The 19,538-nt window shown below is 44.9% G+C and overlaps 2 protein-coding genes across 5 annotated transcripts; one reads left to right on the plus strand and one right to left on the minus strand.

Annotated features, from left to right (window-relative positions):
* Positions 1-1,067: 1,067 nt before the first annotated feature.
* On the minus strand, positions 1,068-10,134 carry NUDT1 (nudix hydrolase 1). 4 transcript variants are annotated; one of them, XM_066576312.1, is made up of 4 exons: positions 10,114-10,134; positions 6,688-6,847; positions 3,712-3,857; positions 1,068-1,564 (listed from the first exon to the last, which is right to left on the minus strand). In XM_066576312.1, exons 2-4 carry the CDS (start codon positions 6,837-6,839, stop codon positions 1,392-1,394), a joined length of 471 nt encoding a protein of 156 aa, XP_066432409.1. In that variant the 5' UTR covers positions 6,840-6,847; positions 10,114-10,134; the 3' UTR covers positions 1,068-1,391. The 4 variants fall into 4 exon arrangements, with proteins under 4 accessions (XP_066432409.1, XP_066432406.1, XP_066432407.1 ...); XM_066576309.1 differs by lacking the exon at positions 10,114-10,134 and adding an exon at positions 9,859-9,941; XM_066576310.1 differs by lacking the exon at positions 10,114-10,134 and adding an exon at positions 8,407-8,470.
* MRM2 (mitochondrial rRNA methyltransferase 2) lies at positions 10,053-16,553 on the plus strand. The gene is made up of 3 exons (XM_066576308.1): positions 10,053-10,333; positions 13,986-14,275; positions 16,017-16,553. Exons 1-3 carry the CDS (start codon positions 10,314-10,316, stop codon positions 16,451-16,453), a joined length of 747 nt encoding a protein of 248 aa, XP_066432405.1. The 5' UTR covers positions 10,053-10,313; the 3' UTR covers positions 16,454-16,553.
* Positions 16,554-19,538: the final 2,985 nt, after the last annotated feature.

Below are 19,538 nucleotides of genomic sequence, written 5' to 3' on the forward strand. Positions count from 1 at the left end.
CTCTCAACTCTGCATAATGCAGTTTATTGAGCTGAAATGTGATGACGGGTTTCCTTATACGCCAGATAACTGTCTGAAATCAGCTGATTTCTAATATAATGCGAATAATTAGTTTTATGCTAGGTTTACACACACACACACTATTTGGAAACAGACGCATGCATACAACCATATTATAGATTGTAGTTGTATAAATACTTAAGGCCTCCCTCACACAGGCGTTTGCAGTAAATGCAGCGGTTTTTAGTGCCGCATTTACTGTGATTTCAGCAGCGCTGGCGTGCGTTATGCCAGAGTTTTGGCTGCGTTTTCAGCACAGCTAATAACACAGCCAAGGAAGCTTAAAAAAAAAAAATCAAATACTCACCTAGTAGGCGCCGTCCCTGCAGGCTTTCAGGTACTTGTCGGTGTCTGTAGAGCATCTCTTGCTGGCAACTGAGTTTCAAGACCACGCCTCCAGCAAGAGATTGCCCTGATTGGCTGAGCCGCGAGCCATTCATTCACTGAATGGCTGTGATTGGTGCTGGATTAGTCAATCAAAGCAGTCTCTTGCTGGAGACGGGGTCTTCTGAGGGAGGCCTTAAGATTTTGATGCAGATCGGCAGCAGATTTCAACCTTTCAGTTAAGAGTGAAGTCTGTGACCATGTGTCAAAACCCGCACCAATGGCGCAAATTTTCTACTGCAGAAAATCTAAACCAAATCCACTATGTGTGAACACATCCATATACAGCTGTAGCCCAGACTACCTGCAAGTGGCCCTGATACTATAGAGAGGCGCATGCAGGATTTTTGCATAATAATGGCTTACTTAATTCAATGCCTGATCATGGGCCCTTAAATGCTGTTGTTGGCCGGGTCTGCAATCCAGGAAAGACAGTTTTTACATAAACTGCACTAGTTGGGCTCGCCTAGGTGCAATACTTTGGGAACATATGGTATCATGTAGGGTGAAATAATGCTGTAAATATGAAGCACAGCATAATTTTTTACTTCAAGTTTGTACAGAATTTGTCAGAATAAAACTCTGTATCCCTTCATTGGGAATTAGGTAAAGTAAGACCCCATGCACTCCTATAGATGCCATATTACAGTTCTATAGAACTTAGTGGTTGTGCGGGTGTATGCATAGCCTTTCATGGAGAATGGGCACTTAAGAAAACCAATACAATATGATCCCCTCTAATCAGTTTACTAAAGTCAGCCGTAAAAAAAACCATACAGATGAACTATAGAGAAAAATCTAATCTGTTTTTAGGCAGTAGCCGTCAGCACTGAGAGTACCTGCCAAGACCCACGACTCTGTCCATAGTGCACTCAGTGAAACTGCCCCAATAGTGCAATAGAAAAGATCTATAAAATAAACTTCTAACGCTTTTATCATATTCCTTTTCATATGTCTTCTACTTCTTCCAGTGTGTAGTCCACAATTTTATCATGTCCTTCAAACTTAAAGTAAGCCAGGAATTTCTTCTTCTGTAAGAGCAGGGGCAGCCATATGTAGTCATCCGGCCACATGCTGTCATAAGGAATCTTGTCTAGTGAGAACCACTCGGGACGCATTTCTGAAAATTAAAAAAAATATATATTACTCCAATTACCGAGTCCTGCTTTCAGCACCCCTAGCAAACAGCTGATTTTGAAAGAGGAAGCCACAGCCAGTTTGACATTCCCCATGCAGCAGGATAGCAGTATTGCAGGAATGCAGAAAGTCCCCAGGATGGGAGCCATTCTTACAGAGCGGCTCTCTATTCTGGGACATAAAGCAAGGAACCCCACTCTGACATTCATATATCCTAATAGCACATATGAACAGGGAATGCTACCTTGGCACAACCCCTTTAAAGGGGTATTCTGGTAAATTGCATATTTTTGTGTGTATTGTGATTGGTTACCACAGCCACCAAAATGATCAAACATTAATTGTATTGGACTCTGAACGCTGCCTTAAAGGGGTTCTGTCAGAGGGGGGAAAAAAAATAAAAAATCATACTGTGCCTTACGGGGCCGGTCACTGGGAACCTGCTGGTCATCTTCTCTACCTCTGGCAGCTGTCTGATCGCAGGGCAGAAGCTGGCAAAATTTCAGCTTCTGCCGCTGCTCTGACCACTATCGGACCGCAAGTCCTGCCGCCGGGGTCAGTGGTCGACACATCTTAAGTGACACGTCGCTCACTGATTAGCCTGGCCGTGTCTAGCCTCTGCTGTCCTCGTGCGCATGCGACCCCCCCCCCCCCTCCCCCTTACCGGTGCGCTTATGCACTTTCCGTGGACGTCAGAAGTTTGACGCAGCCAGGTCGTCGTGAGCAACAACGGACGGACCAAGTACAACGGGATTAGGTGAGTTTGCTTCTTTTTTTTTTTAAACTCTTCTTTCCACAGGTTAGACTCTACAGGGATGCAGGTGAGTATAATTTTTTTTTTATTTTGCCGACCGAACCCTTTTAATGGCCACAGCAACAGCATAGGTTTCAGAACAAGAAACCTGACGCAAGTAGCTTTTTCCAAAATGCTACCATAAAAAGGCAATACAGTGGTCAATAAAAGAAATCTGTCCTGTCCCCACAGCACCATAAGGGACTTTCAACAGGGGATGGAATTGTCTGCAGTACAGTTGCAGAGTTTATCAATTGGTTCAGATTGTGTTTTCTGCAGAGCTTAACAATTCCATAAGACGTCCTTAATTCTGCAACGGAAATTCTGTCCTGTGTGAAAGATCCCTAAACTAAGTTATGTTGCTGCTATAGGAGGTGACAGGGGGCCGGGTAATTGTTGTTTTTTTTTATACTCCCCTGCTCCCTGGATCCAGAGGTGTTTCCCTCTGAAGATCACATGGTGCTCAAAAACCTGGCACTTTTCAGAGTCCTGCGCACATGCTCTGCCATCGACTTAAATGGAAGATCGTGCATACGGCACTCAGTTTTTTGTGCCGTGCAAACTTCAACAGGTGGCAGCGCTGGACCATGGGAGTAGGCGAATATAAAAAATATATCACCAGACTCCCTGTCACATTCCCTAACAGCAACAGAAGTTAGTATATGGTGCTGCGGGGACATGACAGGTTTCCTTTAAGGAGGTAACACAGACATGTTGTGAGGAGCAGATATAATAATAAGGGTGAATGCAAAATCTGGAGTGGGTGAATGCTTCCAGATTCCGCTGCAAATACTGCCCATAGCATACTATGCAAAAGTGATTCTTCATGCACATGAGTAGAAACCAATTGTGGTTTCCGCTTGTGGGTGAAAAGTCATAGCATGCTCCATTTTCCAGCGGTTCCACACGGACGGCTCCCATTGAAGTCAATGGAAGCCATCCAACTTGCGGACGGGCCATGGATTCCACAGGAAAAGGAGTTTAAAAAAAAAATCTGTACTGCACATCTCTGACAGCGAGCCGGGCGGACCACCTGCAGTACAGATGAAGATCAAGAAAGCAGGTACACACGGATGGCGCTGCTGCCAGGGACGGATTCAGCATGCAGAATCCGTCTCTGCCTTGTGCATGCAGCCGATGACACTATACACATAGAAACTTTTTGAACTCACCTATGCTCCATGGAAAAATAAACTGGCTGCATGTCCTATTCCTGTCCGCTTCACGGATGAGAAATGACATGCCAGTAATGTTAGTGGGCACCGAACCTAAGGAACATTCTCTAGATTTGTGGGGGGCTGGGGGAAATCATGCTGGTTTCTTGTGTTGTAACTGACCTTCACTTTCCGTTGGTTCCCCCTTAAACTCATCTGCTCGGAAGATGTGGACATCCAGCAACTCTGTGCTACCGACAAACTCAAACTTTATGTTTCCGATTTTCTGGAGGGCGCCGACAGTCAGGCCACTTTCTTCCCAGAGTTCCCTGCACAGAGAAATATAATGAAGACAACTATTACAATCCCGATATCTCTAGTTGTGTGTAGTATTAATCATCTCCGATGTAATCCAAGGTACAGAGCGCTACTGGAACACCCTGTGTGTGTTTGGAGTTTTAGGGTGGCTTCACATGGGCATAGTGGCACGCGCAGAGAAAAGAATCCGTTGATTTCAGTGGGTTCGTTCACATTTTTTTATTTTGCACATACATTTCAGTCACGCAAGAAAAAAAGGACATGCTCTATTTTTCTGCGTATCTGCGCATCAAAGGTCCCCACAGAAGGCAATTGGGGGATGCAAATGCATGTGCTGTACCCAAGGAGATGCGTGAAACAATGCGTAATTCCGCTGGAAAAAGAAGACATCTGGAACTAATTTGATATTTCACTCAATACGTCTGTTTGCCGCGCGCAAATGAATATGCCTTGCGGGCGCCGAATTAGCATAGCTAACAAATCATCTTAAGACAAGTGGCACATCAGCGTAAATAAAAATGTATGCATATAAGACTGCCATTTTTCTATTCGTGTGCAATGCCATACGTATGCAGTCTACGTGTCTTTTTTTTTTTACTTCAGTATGCCATCCGTTTTCACGTAAAAAAAAAAGGCGTCCCGATTCCTTTTTTTCTGCATATCTTATATAAAATATGGACAGAACTTGAATAGCATCTGAGTGCTGTCCATTCTCTTTTGTATCCCCCATTGAATGATGAGCAAGTCTTGTCCACAAGTCGCATCAATATAGTGAAAGTCAGGAGTCTCTTACAATCCATGTAAAAAAACTAATGTGTCTTGCCACACTTACTAATGTAGGGCTCTACGCGGTCTAAGGCCACTCTCACACAGACATTTAAACGCCGCGGTAATCGCGATATAACGCTCCCACTGATTTCAATGAAGCCTCGCAGACGTGCTCAAATGCGATGCTTTCCAGTGCTGCGATTTCCGAGCGCTGTCTGTTTTATTTTTCGGTGTTTAGTGCACCTCATCAATGATGGGGTGTGCTAAAGCCACTGTCAGAGGCAGAAACGCTGCCTCCGAAAACAAGAATAAAATTGCAGCGTTTTGCCAACGGCCTGTGTGAGAGTGGGCTAAGTGTAGTCAGTTTTTTTACTCTGACAGCAGACAAACTGCAAAAGCTAGTGTGCCAACTAGCCTTAAAGTATTGTTCACCTTAAACTGTTAATCTGGGTCCAGTGACTAGCTGGAGGCCCCTAAGGCCTCATGTCCACGGGCAAATTAAGAATTAAAATCCGGAGCGTTTTTCCCCCACGCAGATCCGCGCCCCATAGGAATGCATTGACCACCCGTGGGTAGATAAATACCCGTGGATAGTCAATAAAAGTGAATTTAAAAATTTTTGGAGCATGAAAAAAAATGGACATGCTCCATTTAGGTGCGGATCACGCGTGCGGGAGCTCATAGAGCACATAGCTCAATTGATCTCCCGCATGAAAAATAAAAGACAATTACAGTGCATCCGCAGCCCAAATCCGCGTTACAAATCCGCAGCGGATCTGATTTTCCTCGTGGACATGAGGCCCAAGTGTTTGATACCAGTGCCTCCTTAAAGGGGTTTTCCAGGCAACTGGTATTGATAACTTATCCTCAGGATATGTTATCGATAGTTGATTGGCTGGGATCCGTCACTCGGGACCCCGACTGATCAGCTGTTCTGGTGCCAGTTGTTAGTGCCCCAACACATGGAACAGACTGGAAGCAGATCGCTCCGGCCCATGTAATAGATGGCTCTGATAATTACAGATGCACCTCCTATTGAACAGAATGAGAGCTGCGCCTGCAATTAACAGCGCCAGCCACTAACAAAGGCTCGGAGGGATCTGCTTCTGCTCCGTACCCTGTGTGTTGTGCTGACAGCACATGCTTCAACAGCTAATGAGTCGGGTCCCCAACAATGGACCACAGCCAATCAAGTATTAATGACATATCCTGAGGATCCATAACATTAGCCAGGAAAATCCCTTTAAGGCCTCATGTCCACAGGCAGGGCGGGTTCCATGGGCAGGATCGTCCAGTGTCTCCTCAGTGCATGTGGGCAGCTTTTTTTTTTTTTAAATCTCCTGCTTTCCCACAGCACACCTAAAGTGACAGTTCCGGGTGTGCCACAAATCGGACGGCTTCCATTGGTGTGGAAAACAAACGCGCATGCTTTAGGTAAGCTACGGGCGCCCATGAATAGTCTATGGGCGGCTTGAACTCCGGATCATCCGCGAAGGTACACCACGCAGATCCCGGAATTCAAACCCGTCCGTGGACATGAGCCCTTAGGCCCCCATATATATATGTGAGAAGACATCCAGACCTGCTAATTTCAGTCGGAATGGATGACTTTTTTTTTTTTTAATGGGGACCTCACAAAATTTCCCCTAACGTATGATGGTGGGAGAAAGAAGGATCGGGCACGTTGAATTTCAACGCCTGTTTCTTTTGTTCTACCTGAAGATAAGCCACCACCAGTAGAGTCTGGCAGCTGCTTACCTCCCACCACCCACTGAAAACAGATGAGCAATCGCGCATTGGGGAGTCAGGAGAAATAGCTGTCAGCTGAGGCAACTATTGAAGGTGCCTTTACCTTGGCTAACCATGTGAAGCTCCCCCTTTTATAGAAGGGTATTTCCATCAGGATAATCATTTTCAAATGACTTATTAGGTTTCAGAAATGAGGGTTGAGCCTCTCCTCTAGTAATTGAAGCCTCAGGATTGGATTGCTCTGTCTGATGGTACATTGCATGGTCATCCTTTCAATGGACGTTGTATGTTAGGAAGTAATTTTAATCCAGACCCTATATTCACCGCTTTGCAGCCTCCTCGATTGTTTCTCCTTCCTGTAGTTTACCACCAAACCCATTCCACAGGCCGGCACCAAAGCCACGTTTCTTCATGCCCAGCAAAATGCGTTCTGGTTGGACCACTAGAACGAGGGTCAACAGCTTTGATGTGAACATGGCGTCTCCTAAATTTAAAAAAAAAAAAAGTTTAAATTTTATGAATGAGACAAAACTCTCATGTTGTGAATTAGCAGTTTTAAAGGGATATTCTAGCCTAATGCATTCAGCATTGTGTTACATTAATGGAGGTTCAACTGATAGGACCCCGACCCCCACTCCAAGTCCACATCAGCAGCCAGGAAGACACTGAATGGATTTTCGAAATAAGTAAATTTGAATTAAGAGGCACTTCCTGTTTCAGGACCTCGGGCTACCAACCACTTGAAAAGCAATGACAAAAATCATCTTCTTTGGAGGACCCGGCAGGTCAGTACACTGGTTATCATTAAAGTTGAGCGAACATACTCTAGTGAGCTTGATGCTCGTTCGAGTATTAGCATACTCGATGGTGCTCATTACTCGAACGAGCATCAAGCCGTGTTCGACCCCGTCCCAGTTTTTGGCTCATCCCTCCTGTGACGTGCCCCTCCCTGCCACGGCGCGCTTCAATGGCAATTTTTTTGTCTGGCAGGGGGAGGGGGAGAGACCTACAAAAAAAAAAAAAAAAAAAGCTCGGCACCCAGCGTCCCACATACAAAAATGCTCGAGTCTCCCATTGTAGTCAATGGGCTTCGTTACTCGAGTAGAGCTCTCGAATTTTACGAAAAGCGTGACTCGAATAACGCGGACCCGAGCATTTGGGTGCTCGCTCATCTCTAGTTATCATAATTTCACTCTTGAGCAATTTTTCAGTCTTGTTTTTTTTTTCCTCCCCACTTTCAAAAAATTATAACTTTAATCTTCCTGTCGACATGGTCACCTAAGGGCTTGTTTTTATGCAGGACAAGTTGTATTTTTCAACACTACCATAAAAAACTTTTAAAAAATTGTAAATGGGATAGAATAGAAAAAAAAATTACAATTGCGCTGTTTTTAGGGGGTCTTGTTTTCATGATGTACACGATGAAGGAAAGAATGACGTTACATTTATTCTGTGGATCAGTATGACTACAGCGATACTAAATTTCTAGGGGGGGGGTTTGTACTGCTTTTAAGAGAAAAAAAATTCCTGAGATAACGTTTTGACCCCCATAACATTATTTTTCCGTCAATGCAGCTGTGTGACAGCTTGTTTTTTGTGGGGCAACCTGCAGTTTCTGTTGCTACTGTTTTGGGCTGCATACAGCTTTTTGATCACTTTTGTTAAAATTATTCTTTACAGAATCAGTAATAACAAATATGTTTTTATGTTAAAAATGGTAAAAAACGTTGGTTTTTTTAATTATTTTTTTTAAATAATTACAAAACAAGCCTTTTCCTTTTTTTAGTCTATTTTTTCGACCCCAAAGAGGACTTCAACTACAAAATTGTTTGATCGCTTATACAATATTCTGCAATACTTCAGTATTGCAGTAAATTCTATTTCTGCAAGCTTATTATTGGCACAGCGTAAGGAGTTTTCCACGAAAATACTATTAAATGGACCATTCTTAGAATAGGTCATCAATACTGTTTCCCTGAAAGTAAGACCCTGTCGTATATTAATTTTTGCCCCAAAAGAGGCACTAGGTCTTATTATACCCACTTCGTAGGCTCAGTCCGAGTCCTCTCGTTGCTCTCTGGAGATCCAGCGCACTTGCTGCAGAACTCGGCCACCTACAGTAGATTAATAAATCCCACCTCCAGTAAGCTAAGGCTGTGATTGGCTCATCAAGTACTGCATTGATTGGCTGAGCGGTGTTCAAAAACTAATCACAGCCCTCGCGTTGTGGAGGCGGGATTTATAAATTGACTGAGACGCGGCATTGATTGGCCAATTCATAAATACCGCCTCCACATTTTTTTCCACACATTTAAATGTGTATCACACAAAAGTATTTGTGCAGCATTTTGCAAACGCAATACGCAGTGAATAGCGCCCATTGATTTTAATGGGTACATAAACGTATTTGGGGGGGAACATTTAGTTCACGCAAAAAAATATGCAGCATGCTGTAGCTCCCTGTGCATTTGCGCACAAAAATAGTACATATTGAACTAATTAATTTAATTGCCCATTTCAACGAAAGAGTGAATTGTTGCATGTTTTTTTGCATTAGCAAAAAGTGCAGTAGGACACGCACACGTAAACACGCTTATGTCCGTGTGACACCAGCCTTAGGCCGGTCTCACATGACCGAAAATCAATTACGGAATCCGCGGTATTCCGCACACATTGAAGGAATAGAACATTCGCGTATCCGCCCAAATCAGCGGATAGCAATTTCCGCAAGCAGATTTAAAATCGCAGCATGTTCTATTTTTCTGTGGAATCCCCACGGACAGCTTCCATTAAAGTCAATGAAAGCCGTCCGACCTGCAGCCCATCTGCAATTGACATTGTGAACGGGCCATGGATACCCGCATCGTCGCCTAGCGACCGCACCAGAAAAACAAATATTTAAAAAAAAAATCTGCATTGCGCATAACAGACGGCAAGCGTTTGCAGTCATCGGCAATACAGAAAAGCGAAGGTACGCTGGCTCGCTTGGGCGGGATCAGGGCCGGCTTCCGCCTGTGAGAGACCGGCCTTAAGATTGCAGAATTATTTTTAATGTCCAGGAAAACCCCTTTAAGATGCTGAATATAGAAAAAAAAAAATTCAGATATCGGATCTGTATGACCCAAATGTGATGGGGGTCAGGAACGCTCTTTTCTCCTTAGGGAGAGCAACTATAAACTAAGTGAGGAGCCTCAAATGGCCACGCACGCTCCTCTGGGTAATATGCAAATAAGGGAGATGGAATGAAACCTGCACAGTGCCACCTATTGAAAGGCAAAATGTGATGCAAACACAGCTGGGAGGGGCTTCTAGATGGCACTATTGAGTACACATATATGTACATATACACTCAGTAGTGAGCACAGTACACGGGAATGGTCCGTATACATATAGTAAGTGCATTACATGGGGGTGGACACGCACGCACACGCACACACAAGCACAGTACATAGGGATGCTCCGTGCACGGCTCCGATCCCTCGCTGCTCATCTTACCTCTGCAGGATTCTCTAGTCCTGACCGCTCACACGTGTGCTTCACCGCGGTAACTTCAGAGACCCGGTCACATGACCCGACAGTCCTTCCCCGGCAGACATGTTAGATATGGGCAGCTCTTCCCATTTCCTATATTACTAACATTTGTAATATCCATACGCCGTTAAAATAATAGAAACTATGATTTACATACAATTTTGCGTAATTTTCACTTGTTAACTTGTCGTTTTCCCTTACAAATATGGCGGACGTTACCTCAGCTCATCAACACTACCGAAATGTGAGGCTGGACAGCGCGCTTTGCTCACAAATTACGATTTTCTGGATTAGCGGACATAGAGGTGCTTCTTCTATCGGAGTTTTGATGTTTTTCAGATATGGCTTTTCCCTAAACAAATATGGCGGACGCGGCGTCGTGATTCCCGGCCGGTCGGGGTTACCATGGAGAAATAAGTATGGCGGCTGCTGTGACCCGGTGAGTGTGCCGTCTAGAAGGACTGAGTGATCAGTTACACGTAGGAAAGACAGAGGGGATAGAGGTGTCCTTTGTGGGTTGTGCCAGACGTTGGTGGCCTATGTTTATATATAAAGACACTGCCCTAGTGTTGCCAGCACATAGTGCCATGCAGTGCCCATGCTGCACCCACAGCATACAATACACTGATATATATATATATATATATATATATTTTCTAGTGCCATGAATTGCCCTTATACATAGTGTCACATGCTGACAAACCCTGTCCATAGAATACAGTACTAAGTCCACAGAGAGCCGGAGTCCCCACACACCGCCATATTGTGGTCAGATCGGGCATATTTGCGCACACAAAACCAGAGAGAACACGCTCTATTTTGTGTGCATTTGCACAGCTAAGAGCCCCGTAGAAGTCTATGGGGGGTGCACAAGTGCTCATGCAATATGCAAAATACAGCACAAAAGAACACATCTGGACCTCATAAGGCTAAATAGCCTGTTAAATCAGGACAGGGGTGTGCCCCACGCCTCATGTGAACACGCCCTGGATGCGCAAAAAAGTACAGTAAAATGCTCCAATACGCACACAAATCTACCTCGTTCATAACGCAAATACGTTGGGCTGAAGTGTCTGCAATTGCGCATACACGCGTGTGAAGGAGCCCTTATTCTACTCGGTATAAACTACCATTTTTGGAAGTATGTAAAAAATCTATATTGAATTCTAATTGTAATTCCTCCCTGAATAGTCATCTGGGCGGTGCCGTCTCTTAATGAATAGTCCTATAGTCCAGTCTGTAATCACACCCTTGACCTGGCCAATCTTTCACAGGCTGGGATCTGTATTTGCAAGACAATAATGTGATATTTCAATAAATTGAACTTTTAGGCCGGGTTCACACGGGGCGGATTTGCCGAGGAAATTCCGTCTGGAATTTCGCTGCAGCAAATCCACCTGCAGCCGCTAATCCTGGGTTTAGCCAGCCGTGTGACGAGATTTGTCAAAAATCTTGTCCACATGGGGCGGCGAATCCGTTGCGTCAAAGCCGGTGCTGCAGTGCGGATTCCCTGGCTGCAGCTTGTCAATTTTTTTTTCCGTTGCAGCTGCGCTCTTTTCTATGTGAGCGCCAGCCGCAACGGAAAAGTATGCAGCCAAGCCGCCTCAAAACCCACAGCTAAGGGCCGCGGGTTTTGAAGCAGCGCTTATCCCGGAAAAACTGCAAGATTTCCGTCGGGATTCCGCCCCGTGTGGCACCCTGCATTACAGTTAGCCAATTTTTTTGGGGGGAGGGGGGGGTCAAAGGGTTTTTTTTTAAACATATTTATTTTTCTCATAACTGAAAAATCTTTATTTTATTTAATTTTACATTTTTTTAGTCCCCACAAGGGATTTGAACTTGCAATCACTTGGTCCCTTATAAAGTATAAGGCAATACCACAGGCACATCTTAAATATCAATCATTCATGACAGCCTTGGGGGCCTTCAGAATGCCCCCACCTGTTAGGATACCCAGACAGCATTCCACAATCTCATCGCAGGGTGGAACTGTTCGGGCATTTAAAGGGTTAACAGCCGCAATCTAAGTAATCTCCGACTGTGGATGTATAAAAATTGGTACCATCTGCCGTATATTGAGCGGTCTTAGCTCCTGGGCCCACTTTATACAGTGCCATCCGACATGTACGTTGGGAATGGGTTAATCGGTTGGACGTTGACTTGTAAGGTGCTTAATTATAGATGGTTTTCTTCTGGAGGAGAGCTAATTTGCATAACCTTTCCCAGGTAGCATTGCCTGTAATACTCTCTACAGCAGCTGGTGGTCTCCTTATGGATAAATGGTACCCCAGTAGAATTCTATTTCTTTCAGTACTTTTCCCATTTGCCGGCCCTAATCAGAATGGGGGATGGGAAACTATTGACGGTATTAGAAGTCTGTTACGTCTGGGACACTTGAGACACTCGGCCGAGTTCAGGGAAGATGTTAGAGTTTCTTACTAGTTGAGAATTATGATGCAACTGCGATGGGGGAAATGGTTTAAAGTCTGCACCGCCAACGGAAGTGCCGATTGTGAGCTAAAACCAACCGCCACTAACTGCATTAGTTTCTATTATTACTGAAAACAACTGCTATGATAGTATTTGTAAATCCCTGGCCAATATTGGAGAATATTCATTGCACCAGATGAAACATTTATGAGCGTATAGACTGATCTGACAGCCATAATGGAGGAATGGCGCCTCGGAGGCCATTCATTACCACATACATCGCTCCCATATTACCTGCGATTTAAAGCCGCTATAAATGTGCAATAATGTTTTTATAAGAAAATGTCTCAATGGGGAGAAGAATAATTCTATATATCCAGCGCTTGGAAGTCCTTGTCTTGTCATTAAAGTGACGTTCTGTAGCCGCAGCGCGGAGTCTTGGAGGGCTGGATCCTGAGAAGTAGAACTATTCATTTGATCCAACATCATGGCAAAAATAAAAGAATAACCAAAGTGTTTTACAGAAAACTCCCCTAATCTACATGAAACGTGCAAATTGTATTTCTAGGTTACTACTGCGTGTATCAGTTCCTATATCCTTGTGTCCCTATGACAACAATTACTGGCATCAGGACTTTAGGGGGAGAGTTATCAATGCAATTCTGCTAGATGACTGTTGTAATTGCACTGATAAAAGGGGTATCCGTTGTCATTATTGTGGGGCGCTGTGGCTGGCTATATTATGGGGGTACTCTGACTGTGGGCTTATTTCCTGCGCAGGGAACACAAGCATTCCACAATCCATTGCGTACCGTCAAATCCGCATGCACTATCTTGGCATGTATGTGTGCATAACACGAGCAAGGATAGTGGATGTTAAGTGCATTTTTGCGCACATATTTTGCGTGCTACGTGTGTGTGAGAGGCGCCGTTGAAAGTAATGCAAAGTTAGCTCAGTCTTACGTTATGATTTGAATTGTGGAATCCGCGATCGTCACCCGCATAGACGGTCCATGGTATTCCACACACACTTTAATAGAATAGAACATTCGCATATCCTCTCAGATGAGCAGATATCTATTGAGATTTACGCGAGCAGAAATAAAATCGCAGCATGTACTATTTCTGTGTGGACTCCGCACGGACAGCTTCTGTTGAAATTAATGGAAGCTGTCTGACCCGTAGCCCATCCGCAATTGACATTGCGGATAGGCCGCGATTACCTGTGTCATCACCTAGCGATGGCGCAGAGAATACAAATATATTTTTTTTAAATCTCTACTGCACATGAACGACGGCGAGCATCTGTGGTCATCAGCAGTAAAGATTTGACAGGTACGTGGGCTCGCCGGCTATGGTAGAGACGGGTTTATACATGTGATACACAGTACCAATCTTACATTGACTTTCAATTGTGCCTCTCCCACAAAGCATGCAAAAAAGATTGCGGCATGCACTAACTTGGCGCGTATTATGTGCGCATACATGCCAACATTGTGTAAGCGGATACCTACCGTACGTCATTGCAGACTTGCTGCGTGCTCCAACGTGCAAGATACATGCTTGGCACGCTGCGAAATACACTCGTGTGAGAGAGCGCTTATGGAACATTGTAGCACAGGTATTGCATAATAATAATGGAGTGTTTCTTGTATTTGCAGCCTTTGGCGGAGATCGTCTTCCCTAGCGCAGCGCCGCAGCCTGCACATCACTCCAAGGGTACAGAAGGCCAAGACGGGGGCAGAGCAGATATGGCTTACCAGGCAGCACAAGGACCCCTATGTAAAGGCAGCACATGTTCAAAATTACCGTTGCCGCAGCGCCTTTAAACTGATAGAAATCAACAAGGAGCATAAAATCCTGCAGCCGGGAAATCGTGTTGTAGATTGCGGTGCGGCCCCCGGGGCCTGGAGTCAGGTGCTGGTGGACAAAGTAAATGCCTTGGGACAAGGTAAGGAGAATGTAAGAAGTGTGGAGGGGAGTTCAGAAACATGTTTACGCCAAAATTCTGGCATGAAAAAGTTGAAGATTTTTATACAAGTTAGGGCTCACACCCACTGGTGTTTTTTTTCTCTATTGCGCTGCGAGAGCAAGTGAAAACACTCACCTCGCAGTGCGAGAAAAAAGACGGGATGACGCCCGGATATCGCCAGCCTTTTCAATGGGGCCAGCGGCAGCAGCGCTAGCCTCATTGAAAAGATAGGGAGAATACCACGAACTTCTGTCACAGCTGTGAGAGCTGTGGCAGGAGTTTCCTTCATCACCACGGGGATGAAGGAATCCTCTGCCACAGCTGCTATGGCAGAAGTGCAGCATGCTTTCCCATTGCTTTAAATGGGATCAGCACTGCTGCTGGTCCCATTGAAAGCAGTGGTCTGTGGCAAACCCTGCTGTATGATTTTCGGGGAAGGGCTTGAAATATAAGCCCTTCCCTGAAAATCACCATTAAGTGGTAAAAAAAAAGGTTTTAAAAAATTACTTACCTCTCCACCGCTCAGACGCGTCTTCCGGCTGGCTGCAGCTTGTCAACAAAGACCTGGCATGGAGAATAGAGCCATGGACCTTGAGCTGGTGGGGCGCGGGATAGGTGAGTGTACAATCGTTTATTTTTTTTTGGCATGGGTAATAGGAATTTAAAGGGGTTCTCCCATTTCTAACTGTTTTCAGACTGCTCTGTAAAATCCGCAGTGGCTTGGGTTGGTACAGCAGGTTGAGTCCCCTTCACTTCAATAGGATCCAGCCTGCAGTAACAGCCTGGGCCACTGTGCAATGTAATGAGCTGTCTGAAAACTGCTAAAAGTGAGAGAACCCCTTTAAAGAAAAATGAACTAAAACATCCCCTTTAAAGGGCTTGTTCAAGAATTGAGAAAACATGGGCTCCATCTGTCCAGCCTGTCCTAAGATGTAACTAAGACTGGATGGGTGCATGCCTCTCTGGAATGGTACGGAAGGGAGCGATGCTGTGGGTGTAGGGCAAAGCCTGACAGCAGACTGTTCCTTCCTGTTATGTTGAATGGTAGGCCTGACCGTAATGAATGTGTGCCTGGGTGCTGTCCAATACGCGTTGCACCCAAGATACTCGCATGTGCTCATTGGAATGGCGTTATTCACACTAGTATGTTTGATTTTGGTGTGTGAAAATTGTACCAATTTTAATGCAGCGTTTCTCTGTGTTATATTTATATGTGTTTCGTGTTTCCTTTTTTACATCCATTTGTCATCCGTTTTTTGGGGGGGTTTTTTCTCGTGCACCAAAAAAAAACTGCTGGAGGCCAATCTTTTTTTTTTTTCTAGAATTGCTAGTGAAAAACTGAATGCACACGGATGTCTTATGTGTGCACTCCATTTTGTTTTCACCCCCATTGGCTTGAATGGCCGATTTTGGCCCATGATAACGCACCAGAATAGAACATGCTACTATATTTTTCCATAGAACATCAGTCCATGTACAAAAAAAAAATCACACGTGTAAATTGCACCATTGACTTGAATGGGTCCGTGTGTAGTCAGTTACACAGATAGCACATGGATCAAATATATGCACTTGTGAATAAACCATATCTGCAGAATATACGAATACGTGTTTTTTCACTATTTCTAACGTACGCTTCTAATATACAGTACAGAGACATTGCTGACCTGGGTGATATCTTCTGTCCTGCCTCCATTCACTCTTCTCTGTTTTGCCCTAGACCCTGCAGTGAGTGTCGGATTCGTGCTGGGAGTTGATCTTCTTCACATCACGCCGCTGGAAGGAGCAACTTTCCTCTGTAGATGTGACCTTACAGAACCCACCACCCATAGGAAGATTATCGATCTCCTCCCTTCAGGACAGGCAGATGTCATTCTGAGTGACATGGCTCCTAACGCTAGCGGCATAAAAGAACTGGATCACCAGAGACTTGTCAGCATGTGTCTGTCTCTCCTGGACGTCTCCGACACAGTTCTCAGACCCGGGGGGAACTTCTTGTGTAAGATCTGGGACGGAGGGAAAAGCAACCTAATAAGGGACAAACTACAGCAGAGATTTCAGCATGTGAGGATTGTGAAGCCTAAAGCCAGCAGAACGGAGTCTGCCGAGATATATTTGCTGGCAAAATCACACAAAAAAGAAAAAGCCTCGAATTGAGGCAGCTGCTTATATATCCTATATATTATACATCTGTACTTTCTATGTGGGCCAGAATTATGCAGAATACTTTTATAGATATTAAAATTTTACGAACTAAGGTGAAATGTTAATCCTTTTTATTATAACGTATACAAAATAGATGGTGTTGGAGGTTCCCTAAAACTTTACAGGGGTTGTTAATATTTAGAAAAACATGATTGTTATTTGTTCTTTAAAAAAAAAAAAAAAGGCACCGCACTTGCTCATATGCCATGTCCAGTATTGTAGCTCAGCCCTATTTTACCATTGTGAAGACTGCATGGGGCTAGATCCAATACCAGGCACAACCATGTTCAAGAGTGGTGCTGCAGGAAAGCAGTCATAGCAACCCTCTGGGACAAACTTCTGTCCTGGAGTATATAGTTCTTCTCTGCCAATGTCTCTTTGGTTCGGGATCCCATTCTCCTGCTATCCCAGATGACAGCTGCAATTTTCTAGCTGCCTAATGAACACTGTATACTGCTCTCTGATTGGCCAGTGCTGATCATGTGAGCAGTGCTGGCCAATCAGAGAGCAAGTACAGTGCATTGGTAGTCTAACACTACCAATGCACTGTGGGAATTAAGTAGACTGAAGATTGCATCAACCATCTTTGATGGCTGAAAACAGGACCCAGAGCCAACAGATCAGAGGGCATCTACGCAGAAGACCAACAATAGGCAGTACAACTACCTACTCTGGCCCAAAACAAAAGTTTGTCACAAAATTGGAGGGTCACTTTAAATTAAATCTGGGGTTAAAAATTCAAATTCAGACCCCCCCCTCTCCAGGTTTTTACTGGGATGTTCATATTGCGCAAACCTCACTGTTCTCCAGCCATTAAAGTGGTTGTCCTCGCTTTCCCTTATGCTTATTACTGTGGGGTCGCTTCTTGATTAGCAAGTTATCACCTATACTGTGGATTCCATATTGCGTAAATCTCAGTATTACCGTGGGAACCGGAAAACCGGTGAGTATAAAAGATACATCCCCCAACTCCCCATCATCAACTGGAACAGTACCATAACTTAGTTTATGATGCTATTGCGTGGTAACCGTGTCCCTTCAAGGTCTCACTCACGCGAGCGTGTGTAAGTGTGTATTATGCATGTTTGTTTTCATGCATGTGTATGCAGCAAGTACGCATTTACATGCATCCTTGCTGCGTACGTTCAATCCCATGGCCTGACTTGCAGTGTACCCGCCAAGATAGGAGATGCCCCGTTTGTTTTGTGAGCAGCACAATGACAGTCTATGGGATATAAGTCCTGCGTATTATGTGCGCAAAAAGTGCAGTGAACAAACGCTCATGTGAAGGCACCCTAAGATCAGCGCCATTTACCTGGCCGTTACAGGGGAGCAATTAGACTCTATGGGGAAGGAACATGATCATTCATCCCCCACGCACTTTCATTGCTGTCAGCTGCACATTCCCCATTTACATGGAGAGATGTGCTGCTGAACATGAGGATTTCTGGCTGCCCAACAGTTGTCAGCTGATGAACAAGTGTTTGGTCAGCTGCTCGCTGCCCTATTCACACATGGCAATGACTGCCATTCACAATCACAGTGCAATGTGGTGGTACCTTCAGATAAATGGTGGCCAATCCCGCAAACGTGCACTCTCGGCTCATCCAAGTGTGAAGAGAGGAGAGTAAGCCACTGCCAGACACTTCTGTTCTGCTCCTACGACAGCTGAATGCAGGTGTGAACAGAGCCTGAATAAATACTTTCATTTCCCATAAAATAACTTTGTTTCTTCCACTGTCTATGTTGTGACCATCCTCAATAATTTCTCTTGCAAATATATGAATTAATTGACAATTGGGTGTTCCCATACCCTTCATCAATGGGGTACATGCATACACAGTCTCATATGGTCGAATCAGTGCCTGTAATGTCAGATTATTAAGGGCCACACTCCATTGTCAATCTAGTAATATATTTTCAGGAAGAACAACAGCAGAACAGTACAATACAGAAATAATATCCCAGAGTTGTTATTTCATGAAGGATGCAAATATTTACTACAACAGACGTGATCGATCCTTTTTAACCCATTAAGAAACAAGCACAATAAATTTACTGGGCTTGGTTCTGGGCTTTAATCCCTGCTGATACTAAGAATACGGGATTTAGGCCTCTTTCACACAGGCGACGGCTATTTCTCGTCTGTTATCATTGGGGGACACAGCTCTGACCTTTGGGGTATAGCTTCTGCCACTAGGAGGCGACACTAAGCACAAAAGTGTTAACTCCTCCCACTAGCTATACCCCTCCTGCAAGCAGCATGCCAGCTCAGTTTTTAGCTTAGTGTCTAGGAGGCAGGAATGTCTCTCCTACAGAGACAATTTTTAATTTATTTTTATCAGTTTTTTCTCCGGAAGCCCAGGGCATAACAGGGAGGCAGGACTCTCCCCGTTAACCCACCGAGGGCGGTGAACAGAGGTGATATGCAGCCCTCTGTTGTCTGCCGGGCCCCCTCTGAAGAAAAGGAGGCACACTCGGCCACCAAACTGAGTGTGACCCGCCAGCCATAGAGCCCCCCTTATTTATGGTCCGGCATCCACTGCCCCATCAAAGTCAGGCGATGGTGGGGAGAAGCTCTGCTGGAGCCCGGGAGCCACCCTACCTCAGGAAGGAGGTAAGTATGTGGGTTTATTTTGTTATTGCCGCCCGATGTGCGTTGCGCTGCTTTTGCTGTGCCGCCTGCTGCGCCGCTTGTTTTCCGCTGCGCTGCTTGTTAGCCGCCTGCTGCGCTGTTACACCCTCAGCACCGATGTTTATCCCGCGCTCGCCCGTCGCTCATAGTGTCCGCGTCCAGGAGGACATGCTGGCGGGGCGGTCAGAGCCACATACCAAGTGCGCTCTCGCTGTAGTTCGAGATTAAGCAGAAAGAATCTCATCTTACAGATAGCAGTATGCGATCTCTTGTCAGTACTCACACAGGGAGTCTCTGGACTCATTTTTCTTCATGTCTGTCCTGAATCCGGTTGAACTCCTCTACAGACAATCGCACCACAGTGTCCGTGTCCAGGAGGACACGATGACAGCGGCCGGCAAG

Source organism: Eleutherodactylus coqui, chromosome 8, assembly GCF_035609145.1.
Source record: "Eleutherodactylus coqui strain aEleCoq1 chromosome 8, aEleCoq1.hap1, whole genome shotgun sequence".
NCBI classification, from domain to species: Eukaryota; Metazoa; Chordata; class Amphibia; order Anura; family Eleutherodactylidae; genus Eleutherodactylus; species Eleutherodactylus coqui.